General features: G+C 38.5%; 2 protein-coding genes and 2 long non-coding RNA genes across 6 annotated transcripts; all 4 read right to left on the reverse strand.

Annotated features, from left to right (window-relative positions):
* Positions 1–598: 598 nt before the first annotated feature.
* LOC140304152 (uncharacterized) lies at positions 599–2,083 on the reverse strand. The gene is made up of 3 exons (XR_011915234.1): positions 1,633–2,083; positions 1,271–1,311; positions 599–1,177 (listed from the first exon to the last, which is right to left on the reverse strand). It is a non-coding gene; the product is annotated as an uncharacterized lncRNA (long non-coding RNA).
* A 216-nt stretch (positions 2,084–2,299) lies between these two features.
* Positions 2,300–3,699, reverse strand: LOC140304153 (uncharacterized). Of its 2 annotated transcripts, XR_011915236.1 has the most exons (3): positions 3,506–3,699; positions 3,054–3,212; positions 2,300–2,349 (listed from the first exon to the last, which is right to left on the reverse strand). It is a non-coding gene; the product is annotated as an uncharacterized lncRNA (long non-coding RNA). The 2 variants fall into 2 exon arrangements; XR_011915235.1 differs by lacking the exon at positions 2,300–2,349 and having other exon boundaries at positions 2,929–3,212.
* A 41-nt stretch (positions 3,700–3,740) lies between these two features.
* Positions 3,741–6,636, reverse strand: LOC140303387 (uncharacterized). Its single transcript, XM_072382135.1, has 7 exons — positions 6,513–6,636; positions 6,283–6,309; positions 5,845–6,141; positions 5,426–5,707; positions 4,282–4,575; positions 4,029–4,073; positions 3,741–3,940 (listed from the first exon to the last, which is right to left on the reverse strand). Exons 1-7 carry the CDS (start codon positions 6,544–6,546, stop codon positions 3,801–3,803), a joined length of 1,119 nt encoding a protein of 372 aa, XP_072238236.1. The 5' UTR covers positions 6,547–6,636; the 3' UTR covers positions 3,741–3,800.
* A 2,212-nt stretch (positions 6,637–8,848) lies between these two features.
* Positions 8,849–20,195, reverse strand: LOC140303388 (uncharacterized). Of its 2 annotated transcripts, XM_072382136.1 has the most exons (5): positions 20,050–20,195; positions 19,820–19,846; positions 19,382–19,678; positions 18,963–19,244; positions 8,849–8,949 (listed from the first exon to the last, which is right to left on the reverse strand). In XM_072382136.1, exons 1-5 carry the CDS (start codon positions 20,081–20,083, stop codon positions 8,882–8,884), a joined length of 708 nt encoding a protein of 235 aa, XP_072238237.1. In that variant the 5' UTR covers positions 20,084–20,195; the 3' UTR covers positions 8,849–8,881. The 2 variants fall into 2 exon arrangements, 1 of the variants encoding a protein (XP_072238237.1); XR_011915188.1 differs by lacking the exons at positions 8,849–8,949; positions 19,382–19,678; positions 19,820–19,846; positions 20,050–20,195 and adding exons at positions 18,194–18,254; positions 18,545–18,838 and having other exon boundaries at positions 18,963–19,362.
* Positions 20,196–21,116: the final 921 nt, after the last annotated feature.

Below are 21,116 nucleotides of genomic sequence, written 5' to 3' on the forward strand. Positions count from 1 at the left end.
GTTTCCAGCTGTCAAATTTCCTTGAAGGTTGCATGTTCAAACTGAGCAAATTAAGTAATTGTTTTCATTTGTCCTGATAGATAAAACATTGGAACTGAAAGAGGGTGCTTTTTATTTTTTACATAACACTATGCATCATGTAAATCAGAAGAATATATAAACTTCCACTATCTATATGATCATTTTGGGTGGTTTTAGAGTTAACCATTTCTGTTTGAAATGACAATTTTTGTTTTATTTAGAATTACTGAAAATCCGTCCCAATCATTTGAGTGCAGGTTGCACTGGACGTCTATGGTGAATATTCAGGAAATCTGGAGTTCCAGCAATTCCAGTGTTTACATATCATCACTGAACCCTGAGTAATGTATTTAGTTTATTTAGTGAACATTTTGAAGCTCCAATCCAAGAGTCTCAACAAATACTATTACTTTAAATTGAATGTTTTTGTGTCATGTGTAAGAATTGGCCCCACCTGCTGGATTTATGAGGCCAGCAGAAAAATAAATTAGTTCACCACCCTTCAGCAGACAGAAAACGTTGGCATTGTTTTGCAGTTGGGACAGAGCTGTCAACATGTTAGAGCAAAAATATCTTTTATTTTCAGATCATGTATTAACAAGTAAGTACACAATAGGCAGACGTTTACATGCATACAATAATAGAGGAAGGCTGTCACTGTCTCTTGCTTCTGTTCATATCATTAATATCATTTTATTCATTTATTGTTTTTACTGTTCTTATTGTTTAATTGCACAGCACTTTGGGCATCTGCGGTCGTTGTAAACGTGCTGTTTAGATTTACCTTGACCTTGCACTTGTTCAACAATTCATCTTTTATCACTATAAAATGTGTTAGTTTTAGTTAGACTACACAGTTTATTCCTAACCTTAAACAGTGCTGAGTTAAAATAACTAATCACTTTCATTCATATATTTGGATGAGCTTGTAAACCAGGTTACACATTACCAAAAATACAGTATTTATGTCTCTATAGCGCTGGTTTTAACAGTACCTGTGATTTTAAATGCTAATTATTAAGGTTTATCTGCTTTGTGTATACATGTATAACAAAAGTGTGTTTCAGTGTGCTTGTATACTGCTGTAGTTCGCATCCAACGGCACCGATGGAGCTGGCTCATCAGGAATGGTGGCGTACACATGGTAAATGTCAGGCTTGTAAAAGAAAGACAGCACAAAGTCTTTAAATATGATCATTCTACTGTTTATATCAAATACAGTGGATACCAACAGTCGTAACTCACTTACATTCTCACTTTGAGACACCTGTGTTCTCACTTGCTCAAACCCTGGATAAAAATAGATAAACAGATGCAAAGTGAACACTTGAAAAAACTTTTTTTATAGGAAAAGAAGCGCGGTCTCTTTTGGGTGTAAGGTTAACTGTTTGTACAGTCAAATTATGTTTGTTGTTGTGTTTACATTTAATTTAAGGAGGGAAAGCAAAAACTTTATTGTATGTTTTCCCGACAAAATGAGAACTTATCAAATTTACGGTACTTGTCATACTGCAGATATTTCAACAGTTTATACTTTCCATACATATGGGTTCCTGTTTCCACTGTTTCCTTTTCTTTACTCTATGTCCAAGAAACTCAGCAGTGACTCACCATTCAAAGAGTTGGCTGCAGGGGTGGAGGTGGTCATGTTGCTGGCTTCATCGCTACTAGCAGCTGCATACTCAGAATTTATCATGTAGATTCTGTCACCTACAATAGAAGAATAAACAAAGTTAATACAAATGTGATACGTATGATGAATGTTTGAATAATGTGGTGTTGCCTGATCAGTTAATGTGTACATTACCCCTAGTGTAGACTGGTGATCTGTGTGGAAATAAAGGGGTCAAAAAAGTTTGTTACACAAAAGGAATGCATGTCACATCCATCAATTTCTGAAAGAGCTATGCAATCAAGCAGATAGACAGCTTCCTTCAGCTTAGACAGCCCTTAAATAAGTCACTGCTCTGAAAAAAAAAATCATGGGTGACTACGTGAAGTTCACCTGTTTATTTTCCATACCCACTTTATCATGTCTAGAGTCACAGTGGGCTGGGGCTTATCCCATCTATCAAGAGGCAGGATACACCCTGAACCAGCCCATCATAGGGCCAACATTGAGTTAAACGACCACATACATACATTCACTCCTAGAGTTAATTTAGAATCACCAATCAGCCTCACATGAGTACTTTCAGACAGTGGGAGGAAGCTGAAGTACACACGGGAATCTGATCACATACAGGTGGAACTGAACTCAGAGTCACGTGACTTCTTTTTTTTAAATATAAAAAAAACACATTTCTTACCTTTTGTGAAAAGACTTTCCTGTAAAAGTGTAGAGAAAAACGTATTAAAGACACTATCTGCGACGACTGAGATAAGAAAGCTTTTTAGAGTCATAATGAAGCTAATTCAGAGATTTGTGTGGTTTGTTTTAGCTGATGGGAGATCTGTCGGTAAGCATCCTCAGCGGACAAGCGACAACATCTTAAATCACAGAGAGTGACTCCTTTCTTCGTTATGTTGAAACTCATTTTACATACTTGGCAACAGTTTGATTTATTCATGTTTTGTTGTGTGACAAACTCAAACCACATATATTTTTTTCTTCACTAGACTTTAAAAATCACTTGACAGCTGCTGTGTGGAATATAGGCAGTCCGATCATTAATCCATTGATCTGGATGATTCAGCGCTCATCAGGTTTTAAATGTTGTATTTTAATTGTATGCACACATACTAATGGGCAGAGCCCAAAGAATAATCACAGATAAAACCCACACCAGCCACAGCAGGTTGATACTGTCTGGCAAGAAATGTCACCTGAGACCTGACACCTTTGAGACTTAATTTGCCAAACTAATTTATGTTTTTTCTTAAGCATGTCTGCCTTTTCTTTGTTGTTTTGAGTAGCATAGACAGTAATTCAGTGGTATACCCAGTGGTTGAATGATGACAGTTAGATTAGTCTTTAATATGCGGAAGCCTTTTCAACCTTTAAAGGACACATGCATCATTACAGTCCTTACCACTTCTTCTTCTGGAACAGAGAAGTGTCCCTCCAAGTAAAATGATACCCACAGCTACTCCAAAAGCAGTCATAGCTATAAACCATTTAAGTGCCCACTGTTCTGTTTTGGAAAAAGAATTCTGTTCTGTTTCTGCAGAAACACTGCAAGTCTCGCTTCCTGAAAAGACAGAGCAAAAGAAGGCGGACATTACACTCACAACACCTGTTTAATTGAAGTAGGTTGTAATCTGAACTGAAATACTTAAGGGCATTTTGATTATTCAAAAAGAGCTCTATAACGGTACAAAAATACATACTTTTTTTTCATTTTACTAGATTTCTGAGAGGACAAATGTGCTAGTGCACAGCTAGATGTGATTATAGATATCTATATATATGTTATATAAAAGACATGAAAAACTGGGCAATATCCATCGTAATATGTGGTGTATGGAAAGTGGTTTTGCTCACTTGCAGTTGGGGGCAGTGAGGTCACAGGAAACTCAGATTTCATATCTGTAGATGCTGTATCAGTCCATCCAGAAGCTGTTTCTTTAAAACACAGAGGAAAATGCAAGAACATTTAAGATGAGCCACTTGTTCTGAAGCACAGTATGTTTTATTGGGAAATTAAGTAATGGCATCACCTGATACAGCTTTCACTGATGCTGGGGAAGGAGAGAGTGAGGCAACACGGTTAGCAACAGTTAAACCGAATGGATCTAAAAGGAAACTTTACAATTAACATTCAGAAAAAATGGTGTTCTCATCGGTTATTTATTGGATTTATGTTAAGATGCTCTGAAACTTTAAAATGACTTAATGTGTCACCTGATGCAGGATTCACTGATGTCAAGAAAGTAGAAAATGAACTACCAGTGCTCTTTGACTCTCCAACAGTATAATCTGAAGGGGGAAAAAATCCAATCAAAGTAGTAAATACAGTCATACTGTCAGAGTGTGATGTTTCAGATTGTTTAAATCCACGACTTACCTGTGGTCAGACTGACAGCTGGTACTCTTGGAGTTGTGGTGGACTCTGCAATAAAAGATTGATTTGGATCAACTAGAAGTTTGTCACACAGAAATAATTGTGTTAGCAGAGTTCTACAAAGAGTAATTAAATATATCAATGGTCAAAATAGCAAATATTCATTCATCTAAAGACAAATTAGCAAATTATCTAAGTGTTAAACTCTCAATCAGATGTTTTGTGAAAGTACAACAAAGGTAGTTTGGTCACTTACGTTGTACCTCGACTGAAGAGATGTTGCTGTGTGGAGACTGATATCTTCCTCCTCTGTGTTCTACAGTGTAATAACATGTTAGTTCAACCTCAGCAGGTGAACTCAAATGTGCCGTCATCAGAAGCTCAGTTCCTGTCAAGGTCTGCACACAGGACATGGTTCTGGCAGTTTTTGTTCCCATATAGTACAAATAACACTCAGACTCAGAAACAGATGATGGAGTCACACAGTTCAGAGTGACTGAGTCTGTCTCTGTGATCAGCCGTGGATTCACTGTCAGCTCAGGTCGAGGAACTAAAAATGTAAACAGATCACAGTCATTATTAAACATAAGAAAGATCAGACCATACCTAACCCAACATGCCACCCAACTCCTGGTGCAGGCCATGGTCATCTCCTCCCCTACTGCAATGCTCTCCTAACTGGTCTCCCAGTCTCTACTATGAAACCTCTGCAGATGGTCCAGAACGCGGCGGCGAGTCTGGTCTTCGATCAGCCTAAAAGAGCACACGTCACCCCTCTGTTCATTGAACTCCATTGGCTACCCTTAGCCGCCCGCATCAAATTCAAGTCACTGATGTTAGCCTACGAAGTGCTTAATGGAACGGCTCCCATCTATTTGAATGCTTTTGCAAAGGCTTATGTCACAACTCGGTCCCTCCGTTCGTAGCAGGACTGTCGTCTAGCAGCTCCTACACCACGCTTAAGACAATCCAAACTCTTTTCATGTGTCGTCCCACGATGGTGGAATGACCTACCGAACGCTACCAGAACAGGGGCGTCCCTGTCTATCTTCAAGAAGCTCTTGAAAACCCAGCTCTTCAGAGAGCATCTCCTACCCCCTCTATCTTTGCACTTTATCTTTCTTTCTTTAACCTATCTCTATCTTTCTTTAACCTATCTCTACTCTGTCACCTCTGACAGAGTCAGATTCGTGGGTTCCTTCTATGTGGTTTATTGTTAGTTTTTTATATAGCTTGTTATATCTTCATTTGTAAGTCGCTTTGGATAAAAGCGTCTGATAAATACATAGACATAAACAGTCTGAATGACTGAATGTTGCATTTATTTAGAAAAATAATCAGCTGGTCATGATAACTTTAATCACACTGAACTCTTCTTGTAATTAGCTGCATTTACTCACGTTGTACGGTGATGGTGAAGATGTTGCTCTGTGGAGATTCATGTGACATAAGGTAAAAACAGCTGACATCAACTTTTGCAGGTGAACTTTGATGTGTTAAAGACAGCAGCTCAGCTCCTGTCAGTGTCTTCAGACAAGAGAATCTTTTGGCAGTTTTTTCTCTCATAAAGCGGTAAAAACACTCAGATACAGGAACAGATGATGGAGTCACACAGTTCAGTGTGACTGAGTCTGTCTCTGTGATCACCAGTGGATTCACTGTCAGTTTAGCTGGGAGAAGGTCTGAAAATGTGAATACATGTAGAATAAATCATTCTGCATGTCTTTGAAGCATTGTCTGATGACGGATCTTTAACAGCAGAAATGACATATTTAATTACAACATGTAACAATATCTTAATGGGAGTTCAGTCACTCACTGTTTATGGTGATGGTGGACGTATCACTGACTGGAGATGAACTGCCAACGCCTCCAGACCTCACAGTGTAAAGACATCTTACTTTAACCTCAAAGGGGGATCTTTTGTGTACAATCTTCAGCACCTCAGCTCCTGTTAGTGTCTGCACACAGGAGAAGCTGTCTGACTTTTCTTCGTTTTCAATGTAGAAATCACACTGAGACGCAGAAACAGATGATGGAGTCTGACAGTTCAACGTGACTGAGTCTGTCTCTGTGATCACAGGTCGATCCACCGTCAGGTTCGGCTGAAGAAGAGCTGAAAGTTAAGAGGTGAAGATGTTACATTTATCACTTAATAGTTTCTTCTGTGAAACAGTGGCAATGACTGATAATTATGTATTATTGTCCACGAGAGAGATAAATATACTCTTCATACAAAAAATAAACTTAGTCTGACCTTGTGCTTTGATCTCATGAAAGGAATCTGTTTGAGAAAGTGTTTTTTTAAGTAGTTGAACAGATACAACAATATTTAAGCTCCAACAACAGCTAGTTTCATGTAAAACTATATTAAAATGTGTTAGTAACACTATAAAACAGACTCTCCTTTATTGTTTACTGGATCGGCTCCATGAATCAAAAGCCAGCATGAACGATGAAATAAGCTAATAAGATGTTAAAACTTACACATGAAGATGATGAGCAACAGGAACTCAGCCATGATGAAGCTGACCTATTTGAATGTCCTGAACACACCACACTAGTCTGTCTGACTACTTTGACTTTAACCTGCATTAAGTGTGAGAACTTTCTCACATGAAAACTTCCTGATGAGAAGTGAGTCAAGCCAAATAGCCACAGAGACACACACAGACAACACACGGTGGTTGTCACATAGTTTATGAAACCATCAGCGCATATATGTGTTATATTTAGATCAAATCTGCCATAGAGTTGACCAACTGGCTCAGAACAGTTTGTTTATTGTTTCTGTTGCATTCTTGTTTTTTGCAGATTTTCTGAAACTGTAGGTTTACTGACAAATACGGAATCACATACCTCAAAAGCACAAATCATTTTCTGACTTGTTTTTGGTGTGTTTGTGGGATGTTTGTTACCATGTTGGACTAATTTGTAAAATAGTCAGACACTATAAATAGCTTAAAGATTCTGTCAGGTGGACAGGTGGATCTGAGGAAGCGTTGCTGTTTGCAGCTGTTTTGTACTCATCTAATGGCCGCTGGTTGTAAATTCATATTAACTGTGGAGACATGAAAGTGGTGTTAAATCTTTAACTCTTCGCAGGAGCTTATTATCTAAACTTTTCTTTCACTACACCGGTGGCTGTTCCACATGTGAGAAACATTTTTCACATCCCAACTGTTCATCTCTCATGTGATGTGAAGTCTTCATCAGTACAGTTTCTCTTCCCCCTCGGGCCGTACATGCTGTCACTTTAAGAGTTTCAAGTTCAACTTCCATTTTTAAAACAATAAGCAGACAACAAACATAAATTGTTTGTGTTCAACTAAAGTTGCAAGCTATACAGTCCTTTTCATCATCTCTATCAAACACAATCTCATACTCAGATGGACGCATCAGAGGCAACGTGGGGTTCAGTGTCTTCAACAAGGACACGTGGTTATGTGTCGAAGCGCAGACGTTCTAATTGTCAGACGCCTGCTCTTCCCTCTGAGCTACAGCCGCCTACAGTAAATCTCTTAGAGCTGATTCAGCCTGCTGAGGTTCTGAGCGTCGGATGTTTTCACTCTGGATGAAAAAAGACATCAATTAATTGAGTTGTCAATGTTTTCTTGGGTTATTGATTTTCCAGCATATAAAATCATCCATCTCTGATTTCTATCATGCAGAAATAATTCATTTCATACATCATAGACAAACACATTTCTGTTTGCTTGCAATTTAATTTTGGATCAGTTAAGATTCAACAAACATTTCACCAATTGACTGGAAAAGCAAATCTACCTTCCCATTAACTTCTGTCTAAATACACAAAGAGGAATAATGCTCATGGGTTTCGCATGTGTAGGTAACAATCCTGTGGGTTTCACCATAACCAGCCTGTGAATAATTTTAAAAATGTTACATGGACGGAGGCATAAGAATAGTGTCAATATGACTAAGATAATATGAATGAGTAAAAACATGCATGAGTATAAAATCTATAAAATGATATTCAGGGCTTTGTGGGACTGTTAGAAGAAAGCACAGTAGTGTATGTTCAATGAACGGTGCGTGTATGTGTGAGCTGTATGATCGTGCTTATGTCACGACTCGACCACTCCGGTCATCGAAGGATTGTCGTCTAGCGGTGCCTACATCACGCACAAGACAATCCAAACTCTTTTCATGTGTCGTTCCACGATGGTGGAATGAGCTACCAAGCTGTACAAGAACAGGGGCGTCCCTGACTGTCCCTGACTGTCAGGGAGCTGGGTCTTCAAGAAACTCTTGAAGACCCAGCTCTTCAGAGAGCATCTCCTCTTCAAGCACTTACCCTGTACTTCTCTCTATGCCTGCACTCCATTTCTACACTGTCACCTCTGACAGAGCCTGACTAGTGGTTTTCCTTCTATGTAGCTTATTGTTAGCTTTCACCTTAGCTGTAATGTTATATCCTCATTTGTAAGTTGCTTTGGATAAAAGTGTCTGACAAACACATTAACACATCGTGAAATAATTTGATGGAAAATTACATCATTTAATTCTCAGAATTTGGACACATATCGGTAGAGGTTAAGCATAATGCAAAATATAGTATGTAGGAAATAGTATTAGAAACTCTCATGACTGCAGCCATGCCAGCAGCTTGGAAGCCACAGTGTGGTTTTGACCTGAATGCTGAGCTGACTAACACGCTCATAGTAACAACACGAACATACTTACAGGTAAGTGTTCACTGTGTCGTTACAGTCGAAGTCAGTTTTGAAGATATTTAATCATTTACCAAAGTTTTATTCAAACAAAAACATCAACCTATTAACAACAGGAGGGTTAAAAAAAACTCTGGTGAGACAAATTTGACTGTAATCTAGTCAAATACATCGGACTGAGTCTGTCTCTGTGATCAGCTGAGGATTCACTGTCAGCTCAGGTCGAGGAACTAAAAATATAAACAGATCACGGATTGAATGATTCAGATCATGATAAATTAATTCTTGTAATTAGCTGCATTTGCTCACGTTGTACAGTGATGGTGAAGATGTTGCTCTCTGGAAATGGTTGGGATTTCAGATAAAAACAGGTGACATTGACTTTTGCAGGTGAACTTTGATGTGTTAAAGACAGCAGCTCAGCTCCTGTCAGTGTCTTCAGACAAGAGAATCTTTTGGCAGGTTTTCCTCTCATAAAGCGGTAATGACACTCAGACATAGATGATGGAGTCTGACAGTTCAATGTGACTGAGTCTGTCTCTGTAATCTCAGGTTGATCCACCGTCAGGTTCGGCAGAAGAAGAGCTGAAAGTTAAGAAGTGAAGATTGTTTCTTCTGTGAAACAGTGGATATGACTGATAATATGTATTATTGTCCACGCGAGAGAGAAATATACTCTTCATACAAAAAATAAACTTAGTCTGACCTTGTGCTTTGATCTCATGAAAGGAATCTGTTTGAGAAAGTGTTTTTTTAAGTAGTTGAACAGATACAACAATATTTAAGCTCCAACAACAGCTAGTTTCATGTAAAACTACATAAAAATGTGTTAGTAACACTATAAAACAGACTCTCCTTTATTGTTTACTGGATCGGCTCCATGAATCAAAAGCCAGCATGAACGATGAAATAAGCTAATAAGATGTTAAAACTTACACATGAAGATGATGAGCAACAGGAACTCAGCCATGATGAAGCTGACCTATTTGAATGTCCTGAACACACCACACTAGTCTGTCTGACTACTTTGACACTAACCTGCATTAAGTGTGAGAACTTTCTCACATGAAAACTTCCTGATGAGAAGTGAGTCAAGCCAAATAGCCACAGAGACACACACAGACAACACACGGTGGTTGTCACATAGTTTATGAAACCATCAGCGCATATATGTGTTATATTTAGATCAAATCTGCCATAGAGTTGACCAACTGGCTCAGAACAGTTTGTTTATTGTTTCTGTTGCATTCTTGTTTTTTGCAGATTTTCTGAAACTGTAGGTTTACTGACAAATACGGGATCGCATACCTCAAAAGCACAAATCATTTTCTGACTTGTTTTGGTGTGTTTGTGGGATGTTTGTTACCATGTTGGAGTAAACTGTGATCATTGGAAACCTTATAGATGGCGCCACGTGGCTTTCTGAGGTGCACGAACAGTGCATGTTTGTGTGTTCTTTATGATCTTTGAATTATTTGAGGGAAAATTACATCAATTTATGAACTCTGAATATGACACTCAAAACAAAAATTGTAAGAGGTTAAACATAATGCATAACACAGTATGTAGGAGGTATTATCAGCCAGCAGCGTGGAAACTGCAGTGTGGCTTTGACCTGAATGCTGAGCTGACTAACACGCTCATAGTAACAACACAAACATTCCAGTGAGCAGGTAAATGTTCACTGTGTCGTAATAGTTAGTGTCAGTCTTGAAGATATTTAATCATTTGCCAAAGTTATTTATTCAAATGTAAACATCAACCCGTCAGTGTAGATTTAACGTAAATACTTCATTAAACTCACAACATGAAGGGAAACAAAAACTCATGTGTGAGACAAAATCTAATTGTAATCCAGTCAAAAAACCTTCACGTTGCAAAACATGCAATGATCCACTATATGGTGTAAGCACCAGTGTGGCTAAAAATACATCATATTACTCAACAATTACGATTAAACCATTGCCTGATCTTGCATTTAAATTCTGGAAGAGTCTGCTCACCTCAGCACCACCAGGGGGTGCTCTGTTCCCTCCAGTTGACATTTGTTATCACAGTTGACACAGTGACTTCATCATCATGAGGCCCTTTTTATTCCATTTCTGGTGAAATCCCTGACTCTGTCAGGAGCAGTAATGCTAACAGGCACGTGTCCTAAAGAGGCAACGTGTCATATTGGGGCTCGTCAAGGCTTTGGAGGAAAGTGGGAGCTGAGGTTAGGTCAGTGACATGGTAACCATAGCAACCAATTGGTAATGGCTAAGGGTTGAATTAGGCCATTAACAATGAATGGAAGTAAATGCAGGAGATGCTTGTGTCTATGAGTGTGTGTTGAAGTGTTTTGAAGTGTGCGACAGTTGTATCATAGATGAATTTGCAAAACTTTCCTTGTCAATGTTACTTTTGTTACAAATAAGGACAAATTTAATCAACATTAACATCAGCGTTTGACATTAATGGGACATTTTTCAATTGCAGTGAATTACATTTTTATGATCTAATACCTTGATATATTTGATACAGGTTATCATCTGAATGCACGTAACAGTTTTCACTCCTTTCTAGTGCCTTCTCTTGGGAATATTAATATGAGCACAGCTTCACCTTTAACATACAAACAATTTAAAGAGAGAGAGAGACAATTCAATAAAACATGGTTTTCCAGGTGACTTCAGGATGCTGCCTCCTAAAATGGTAAATTAACTGTACTTATACACCACTTAAAGTGATTTTACACTGCAAGCCAGATCTACACAGTGTTGCAAGCTATACAGTCCTTTTCATCATCTCTATCAAACACAAAACACAATCTCATACTCAGGTGGACGCATCAGAGGCAACGTGGGGTTCAGTGTCTTCAACAAGGAGTTGACACTGTTAGCAGTTCTAACACTGTGTGGAGACTTTACATCTCCAGGCTGTGCAGTATAATAACAGGTCACTTTAACCTCAGCTGGTGAAGAGAGATGTGCCATCTGCAGCAGTTCAGTTGCTGTCAGTGTCTGATTACAGGAGAAGATTCTCACAGTTCCTCCACTCAAAGTGTAGAAATGACACTGAGACACAGAAACAGATGATGGAGCCTCACAGCTCAGAACAACTGAGTCTGTCTCTGTGATCTCTGATGGATTCACTGTGAGTTTAGGTGGAGGAAGAGCTGAAAAGATAGAAATGGACATTATTGTATGGACTATGTGCAACATCAGGTGACCATGAAAACAAGTATCAAGCTTGAAGACTGACCTTGCACTCTGACCTCATGAAGACAATCTGTTGGATAAATCATTTATTAACAGGTAAAATAAATGTAAAAACTTAAAAAACTTCAGCACAGTGTTAAAGGATTAAATCTCAAACTAAGTTTCATTCTGTGATAAAACTCTTGTTATAGAATTTGGATGTGACAATTGAAATGAGGTTATATCTGTACATCTTTATAAGTTAATGTGCAGCTGTTTTCCTGTGTAAAAGTACATGTCAACAGCAACAATAACAATGATAATAACAATAACAAGAAGAAGAAGAAGAAAAGTTAATAAGTTTTTAATTTGAACTCACAAATGAGGATGACAAACAGCAGATGTCCAGTCATGATGACGCTGAATACTACAACTGTTCAGAAATCTTCCACAGACTAAAGCTACAGTATCAGATCTTAACGTCATTGATACATCACTCATTTCATGACAGGAAAACCACAGCAAGCCAAAATGGAACAGGCCTCAGAAACAGACGTGACCATTTATCTATAACCCTGGTGTGTTGTATCTTTATTTTTTATTTAGCTCAGTGTGAATGAAGAAACGTGCCAAAGGGTTTTCATGTTCTATTCCCTTTTCATTCTCCGCACAACAACAGCTGCTTTTTTTCAGCTCACTCTGGCATAAATCCACAGATAAAGAGACAGCCACTTCCATCCCTTTGTGATCTTGTACAAGATTACTTTAAAAATGGTGAAGAGGGTGCAAAGAACATGTTTCATCATTGGATAAATTGGAACTTTATAGGTTAGGGCAGATTCAATCTTTAATGAAACAAAGAGTTGGGACATGACAAAATAAACCAGTAGCTTGTTATGTACATTTCTACTGTCAACTTACAAAATGCAGAGCAGTAATGACACATTTTTTATTGTCAATGTAGAATCGTGCGTGCTCATCCTGCAACTACATCAGTGAGGACTTGAAATATATATCAACAAGCAGAAAACTGAAGCTCAAATCTCCTGTTTCTGAAACATCTTACTTTGCACGTCTTCGCAGCCATCTCTATATCGTAGCTCTTTGTTGTTGATTTGCACGCCTTTGTGTTCATATTTGGATCAGGCTTTTGCGTTAACGTCATCTTTACAGAAATGAGAGTGCAACAATGTGACGAGCACATAAAAAGCAAACCTAAAGAGATGATACTAACAACAAAGTTGGATTTCACAATCAGTTCCAGTGTTGGACGCTGTATCCGTTTGAGATGATGTAGGCGGTGCTGTTAGAGGTTTTCACTCTATGGAAAGAGGGAAACAGATGTTGGTTGATGGAGTTTAGTGAAATCTTTCCCAGCAGATCACCTTTTAATGTTATTTTTGCAATACAAACACAATATGTTGTCAATAAAAGCATTAACATTTTTATTTTTGTGCTTTGACATTTTTCCTTCAGCTCTCTTTATGTGATTAGAATCCCATATATGCTAGTTTCATTTAATCAGTCACCTCTGTAGCTGGCAGGGCCACACGTGAGCACGTTTGCAGCTTCTGATGTAGCAGGTAAAACACAAATTACACTCATAAGAGACACGAATGATTACATTTGACCATTTTGAAAGAATTCACATTGTCATATACCCTTTCCTCTATTGTTATAAAAAATTTATTATGTAAGAAACCAAAACTTTATTCAATCTTGTTCAATAACATCAAACGGCAGTCTAGTTTCAAGAAAAGAGAAAAGTTGCTCACCAGTGGAGGCGATGTTTCTGCATTCATAGATGATGATACTGCAGGTTTTATCAAGACTACCCTGCTGTTGTTTAATGAAATGATCTGATGGTGAGGAACAGTTACCAAGACAGAATATTCACTCCATAGAGAAAGATCAATTAGCATTTATTTCATAATTACCTCTTTCACTTTTTGGATTTTCTATTTGTCCACACACATCTGAAACCCAAAGCAGAATGTTTTAAACACCATAGTATTCAAATAGTTGTGTTGCACTCAGACACCTTGCTGTGCGAGTCCGCATGCATTCAAATTCACAACAGATGTTGGCTGTCAATCTAAAGAGAAAAAGCACGGAAAGGGGGATTAGTCTTTATCACAAAAAAAGTATTCAAGATACAAATCAAGAGTTCAGTTTTCAAGTTATATTATTCTAATAGAAGAATGTAGTAGACCTTAGTTTGAATTCTTCAACTCCAGGTGATCTGACTAAAATGTATCCTTCAAATCATCTTTAAAGTCTGTATGTTAAACATGAATGTGTTCATTGACTTTAAAGATTAGTTTTCCGAGCTAAGCCTGCATATTTTCTTCTGTATCTTCTTGATGTGGTGATTACGTTTTTTCATTTATTTATATATCAATATTTCTATTGGTCCCCGGGGGCTGGCTGGTTGTCTTTCTGTTTGTTTCGGGCTGGGTGTGGCGGCTTGGAGGAGCGCTCTCACACCTTTTCGCACTTGTGGCTCATCATCAATCGAGCGCCGGTTAAAGCCTGCTCCCTCCTGTTCTCCAGTGCCTGATGATTACCTTTCTTGTGTGTAACCTATGCCTGCTCTAGCGTTCATTCTGACTTTGGTTTTCCGCTCAGCCTTCCATCGAAACCAGCCAGCAGCCCACCTCCGAACCCCTATTAACGAGCACCTGCACGGAATCCCATGGACACGGCACCCACACCAACCTGGATCACGGACACGGAACCTACTATTCCGCCAACCCGGACCCTGAATCCATTCCCAGCTTCCTGGTGTCCCAACTCCCCCCTCCCTAAATAAACCCTTTTATTACATCTATTTCCCAGTCTCCTGTTTGCTTCTGGGTCCAGTCTTCTCCAGCCCCTAACACTTGAAGCTGCATGAGCCTTTGTAATGAATGATAATATTTATCAGTTACACACGTCGACAAAATTGTTGGTACCCCTCGGTTAAAGAAGGAAAAACCCACAATTCTGTCTGAAAGCACTTGAAACCTACAAAAGTAACAAATAAAAATTCATTGAAAATTAAATAATCAAAAATCAGCCATTACTTTTGAAATGTTGATTAACATAATTTTTTTTTTTTTTAAACTAATGAAATAGGGCTGGACAAAAATGATGGTACCCATAACTTAATATTTTGTTGCACAACCTTTTGAGGCAATCACTGCAATTAAACGATTTCTGTATTTGTCAATGAGCGTTCTGCAGCTGTCAACAGGTATTTTGGCCCACTCCTCATGAGCAAACTGCTCCAGTTGTCTCAGGTTTGATGGGTGTCTTCTCCAAATGGCATGTTTCAGCTCCTTCCACAGATGTTCAATGGGATTCAGATCTGGGCTCATGGAAGGCCACTTTAGAATAGTCCAACGCTTTACTCTCAGCCAGTCTTGGGTGTTTTTGGCTGGGTGTTTTGGATCGTTGTCCTGTTGGAAGACCCATGACCTGCGACTGAGACCAAGCTTTCTGACACTAGGCAGCACATTTCTCTCCAGAATGCCTTGATAGTCGTCAGATTTAATTTTACCTTTCACACATTCAAGACACCCTGTGCCAGATGCAGCAAAGCAGCCCCAAAACATTGCTGAGCCTCCTCCATGTTTCACCATAGGGACAGTGTTCTTTTCTTCGTATGCTTGGTTTTTGAGTCTATGAACATAGAGTTGATGTGCCTTACCAAAAAGCTCCAGTTTGGTCTCATCTGTCCAAAGGACATTCTCCCAGAAGCTTTGTGGCTTGTCAACATGCATTTTTGCAAATTCCAGTCTCGCTTTTTTATGATTTTTTTTCCTTGGTCGTCTCCCATGAAGTCCACTTTGGTTCAAACAACGACGAATGGTGCGATCTGACACTGATGTACCTTGGCCTTGGAGTTCACCTTTAATTTCTTTGGAGGTTGTCCTGGGCTCTTTGGATACAATTCGAACGATCTGTCTCTTCAATCTGTCATCAATTTTCCTCTTGCGGCCACGTCCAGGGAGGTTGGCTACTGTCCCGTGGGTCTTGAACTTCTGAATAATATGAGCCACTGTTGTCACAGGAACTTCAAGCTGTTTAGAGATGGTCTTATAGCCTGCACCTTTAAGATGTTTGTCTATAATTTTTTTTCGGATGTCCTGGGACAATTCTCTCCTCCGCTTTCTGTTGTCCATGTTCAGTGTGGTAAACACCTTTTCACCAAACAGCAGAGTGACTACTTGTCTCCCTTTAAATAGGCAGACTGACTGATTATGAGTTTGGAAACACCTGTGATGTCAATTAAAGGACACACCTGAGTTAATCATGTCACTCTGGTCAAATAGTTTTCAATCGTTCATAGAGGTACCATCATTTTTCTCCAGCCCTATTTCATTAGTTTTTTTTTTTTAAATAATTATGTTAATCAACATTTCAAAAGTAATGGCTGATTTTGATTATTTAATTTTCAATTAATTTTTATTTATTGTTACTTTTGTAGGTTTCAAGTGCTTTCAGTGAGAATTGTGGGTTTTTCCTTCTTTAACTGAGGGGTACCAACAATTTTGTCCACGTGTGTAAGTATAGCGTGAGCTTCCGACTGAGCAAAACTGAGGAGTTGTCCCCACTTTCAGTTATCTCATCTTTCACAAACAATTCCCTTGAGCAAGTCACAGGGGGGAGGAGGTGGTGTTAAAGAAAGAAAGAAAAGCTCACTGACAGTTTTGTGCAGGAAACACTTTCACACCAGTAAGAATAAAATATTATTACTGAAACAGGATCATTGGTAAACTGGAAACTTAAAGATATCTTTTTGTATTTGCACCTATTTCAGAAAAGATACAAAGCACATTTGGTACAATATTAGCTTTTTTCATCTTTGTCTCGACATTGTCTCTGGACAATATTAAAGTATTTCTATTTCTATATAAACATGGCAAGCCAACTGTATAGACCTTTTGTAATATTCTATTGAGGTTTCATGCACTTATTAAAGAGAATTTAACAAATTGTAATCTTGAGAAAGGCTCGACTTATTGTATAAAAGTGCCATTGCTGAACCAGGAAACTTTGAGATGAAAGTTTAATATGGTCTCACCAGTTCTTCTTTGGGTATAGAGAAGAACAAATCCTATCAGGATGACAGCCACAGGTATGCCATAAGCACTTAGAGCCACCCCAATCCTCAACACCTGCTTGTCTGCATTGGAGAAAAGAGAAGTGTGAGTTTTTGAAATGTTTAAAAAGAAAAAATACAAACAAAGTTAGCAGAGCTCAGAGGCGACCTGTAGTTTATTTTCTTACCCACCTCAACCTTTTCATGAGTCAGGAGTAAGTTCCAGTGCAGTGGAAGACATCCTGCCTTATCAGTGTACCTAAAAAAATCTCATGCATTGCCCAAAGTGACTACAGACCACTTGCCCTAACATCCCGTATAATGAAAGACACGGAGAGACTATTATTGTCTCCTCAAAAAAACACAAGTGGAAACTTTTCAGGATCCACTACAGATTGTTTTTCACACTGGGGTTGGTGTTGAAGATGCCATCATCCACCTGCTTCCGTGAGATAGATCTGGACAAAGCAGGATGCACGGGGAGGATAGTGTCCTTTGAATTCTGCAGTACTTTCTGAACTGTATGAAGTAGGTTGTAATCTGAACTGAGATTCTTAAGGGAATTTTGATTATTCAAAAAGAGCTCTATAACTGTACAAAAATACGTACTTTTTTTCATTTTACTAGATTTCTGAGAGGACAAATGTGCTAGTGCACAGCTAGATGTGATTATAGATATCTATATATATGTTATATAAAAGACATGAAAAACTGGGCAATATCCATCGTAATATGTGATGTATGGAAAGTGGTTTTGCTCACTTGCAGTTGGGGGCAGTGAGGTCACAGGAAACTCAGATTTCATATCTGTAGATGCTGTATCAGTCCATCCAGAAGCTGTTTCTTTAAAACACAGAGGAAAATGCAAGAACATTTAAGATGAGCCACTTGTTCTGAAGCACAGTATGTTTTATTGGGAAATTAAGTAATGGCATCACCTGATACAGCTTTCACTGATGCTGGGGAAGGAGAGAGTGAGGCAACACGGTTAGCAACAGTTAAACCGAATGGATCTAAAAGGAAACTTTACAATTAACATTCAGAAAAAATGGTGTTCTCATCGGTTATTTATTGGATTTATGTTAAGATGCTCTGAAACTTTAAAATGACTTAATGTGTCACCTGATGCAGGATTCACTGATGTCAAGAAAGTAGAAAATGAAGTAGTAAATACAGTCATATTGTCAGAGTGTGATGTTTCAGATTGTTTAAATCCACGACTTACCTGTGGTCAGACTGACAGCTGGTACTCTTGGAGTTGTGGTGGACTCTGCAATAAAAGATTGATTTGGATCAACTAGAAGTTTGTCACACAGAAATAATTGTGTTAGCAGAGTTCTACAAAGAGTAATTATATATATCAATGGTCAAAATAGCAAATATTCATTCATCTAAAGTCAAATTAGCAAATGATCTATGTGTTAAACTCTCAATCACCTCCTCCCACAGGTGACATGTCAATGATAATAGAGATAAGCTTTCTTTCCTCTTTCGGTTGCAACATCTAACATATATTCAGATGTTTTGTGAAAGTATAACAAAGGTAGTTTGGTCACTTACTTTGTACTATGACTGAAGAGATGTTACTGTGTGGAGATTGATATCTTCCTCCTCTGTGTTCTACAGTGTAATAACATGTTAGTTCAACCTCAGCAGGTGAACTCAAATGTGCCGTCATCAGAAGCTCAGTTCCTGTCAGGGTCTGCACACAGGAGATGGTTCTGGCAGTTTTTGTTCCCATATAGTACAAAAAACACTCAGACTCAAAAACAGATGATGGAGTCACACAGTTCAGAGTGACTGAGTCTGTCTCTGTGATCAGCCGTGGATTCACTGTCAGCTCAGGTCGAGGAACTAAAAATGTAAACAGATCACAGTCTGAATGACTGAATGTTGCATTTATTTAGAAAAATAATCAGCTGGTCATGATAACTTTAATCACACTGAACTCTTCTTGTAATTAGCTGCATTTACTCACGTTGTACGGTGATGGTGAAGATGTTGCTCTGTGGAGATTCATGTGACATAAGGTAAAAACAGCTGACATCAACTTTTGCAGGTGAACTTTGATGTGTTAAAGACAGCAGCTCAGCTCCTGTCAGTGTCTTCAGACAAGAGAATCTTTTGGCAGTTTTTTCTCTCATAAAGCGGTAAAAACACTCAGATACAGGAACAGATGATGGAGTCACACAGTTCAGTGTGACTGAGTCTGTCTCTGTGATCACCAGTGGATTCACTGTCAGTTTAGCTGGGAGAAGGTCTGAAAATGTGAATACATGTAGAATAAATCATTCTGCATGTCTTTGAAGCATTGTCTGATGACGGATCTTTAACAGCAGAAATGACATATTTAATTACAACATGTAACAATATCTTAATGGGAGTTCAGTCACTCACTGTTTATGGTGATGGTGGACGTATCACTGACTGGAGATGAACTGCCAACGCCTCCAGACCTCACAGTGTAAAGACATCTTACTTTAACCTCAAAGGGGGATCTTTTGTGTACAATCTTCAGCACCTCAGCTCCTGTTAGTGTCTGCACACAGGAGAAGCTGTCTGACTTTTCTTCGTTTTCAATGTAGAAATCACACTGAGACGCAGAAACAGATGATGGAGTCTGACAGTTCAACGTGACTGAGTCTGTCTCTGTGATCACAGGTCGATCCGCCGTCAGGTTCGGCTGAAGAAGAGCTGAAATTTAAGAGGTGAAGATGTTACATTTATCACTTAATAGTTTCTTCTGTGAAACAGTGGCAATGACTGATAATTATGTATTATTGTCCACGAGAGAGAGAAATATACTCTTCATACAAAAAATAAACTTAGTCTGACCTTGTGCTTTGATCTCATGAAAGGAATCTGTTTGAGAAAGTGTTTTTTTAAGTAGTTGAACAGATACAACAATATTTAAGCTCCAACAACAGCTAGTTTCATGTAAAACTATATTAAAATGTGTTAGTAACACTATAAAACAGACTCTCCTTTATTGTTTACTGGATCGGCTCCATGAATCAAAAGCCAGCATGAACGATGAAATAAGCTAATAAGATGTTAAAACTTACACATGAAGATGATGAGCAACAGGAACTCAGCCATGATGAAGCTGACCTATTTGAATGTCCTGAACACACCACACTAGTCTGTCTGACTACTTTGACTTTAACCTGCATTAAGTGTGAGAACTTTCTCACAAGAAAACTTCCTGATGAGAAGTGAGTCAGGCCAAATAGCCACAGAGACACACACAGACAACACACGGTGGTTGTCTCATAGTTTATGAAACCATCAGCGCATATATGTGTTATATTTAGATCAAATCTGCCATAGAGTTGACCAACTGGCTCAGAACAGTTTGTTTATTGTTTCTGTTGCATTCTTGTTTTTTGCAGATTTTCTGAAACTGTAGGTTTACTGACAAATACGGAATCACATACCTCAAAAGCACAAATCATTTTCTGACTTGTTTTTGGTGTGTTTGTGGGATGTTTGTTACCATGTTGGACTAATTTGTAAAATAGTAAAAGCTTAAAGATTCTGTCAGGTGGACAGGTGGATCTGAGGAAGCGTTGCTGTTTGCAGCTGTTTTGTACTCATCTAATGGCCGCTGGTTGTAAATTCATATTAACTGTGGAGACATGAAAGTGGTGTTAAATCTTTAACTCTTCGCAGGAGCTTATTATCTAAACTTTTCTTTCACTACACCGGTGGCTGTTCCACATGTGAGAAACATTTTTCACATCCCAACTGTTCATCTCTCATGTGATGTGAAGTCTTCATCAGTACAGTTTCTCTTCCCCCTCGGGCCGTACATGCTGTCACTTTAAGAGTTTCAAGTTCAACTTCCATTTTTAAAACAATAAGCAGACAACAAACATAAATTGTTTGTGTTCAACTAAAATTGAGCAGACATTATGCACACTTTTAATGCATCAAGTGGATAGTTGGATAGGTAAATTAACTGTACTTATACACCACTTAAAGTGATTTTACACTGCAAGCCAGATCTACACAGTGTTGCAAGCTATACAGTCCTTTTCATCATCTCTATCAAACACAATCTCATACTCAGATGGACGCATCAGAGGCAACGTGGGGTTCAGTGTCTTCAACAAGGACACGTGGTTATGTG

Source organism: Leuresthes tenuis, unplaced genomic scaffold (assembly GCF_036924035.1).
Source record: "Leuresthes tenuis unplaced genomic scaffold, fLeuTen1.0.hap1 SCAF_3, whole genome shotgun sequence".
In the NCBI taxonomy this organism is placed as follows: Eukaryota; Metazoa; Chordata; class Actinopteri; order Atheriniformes; family Atherinopsidae; genus Leuresthes; species Leuresthes tenuis.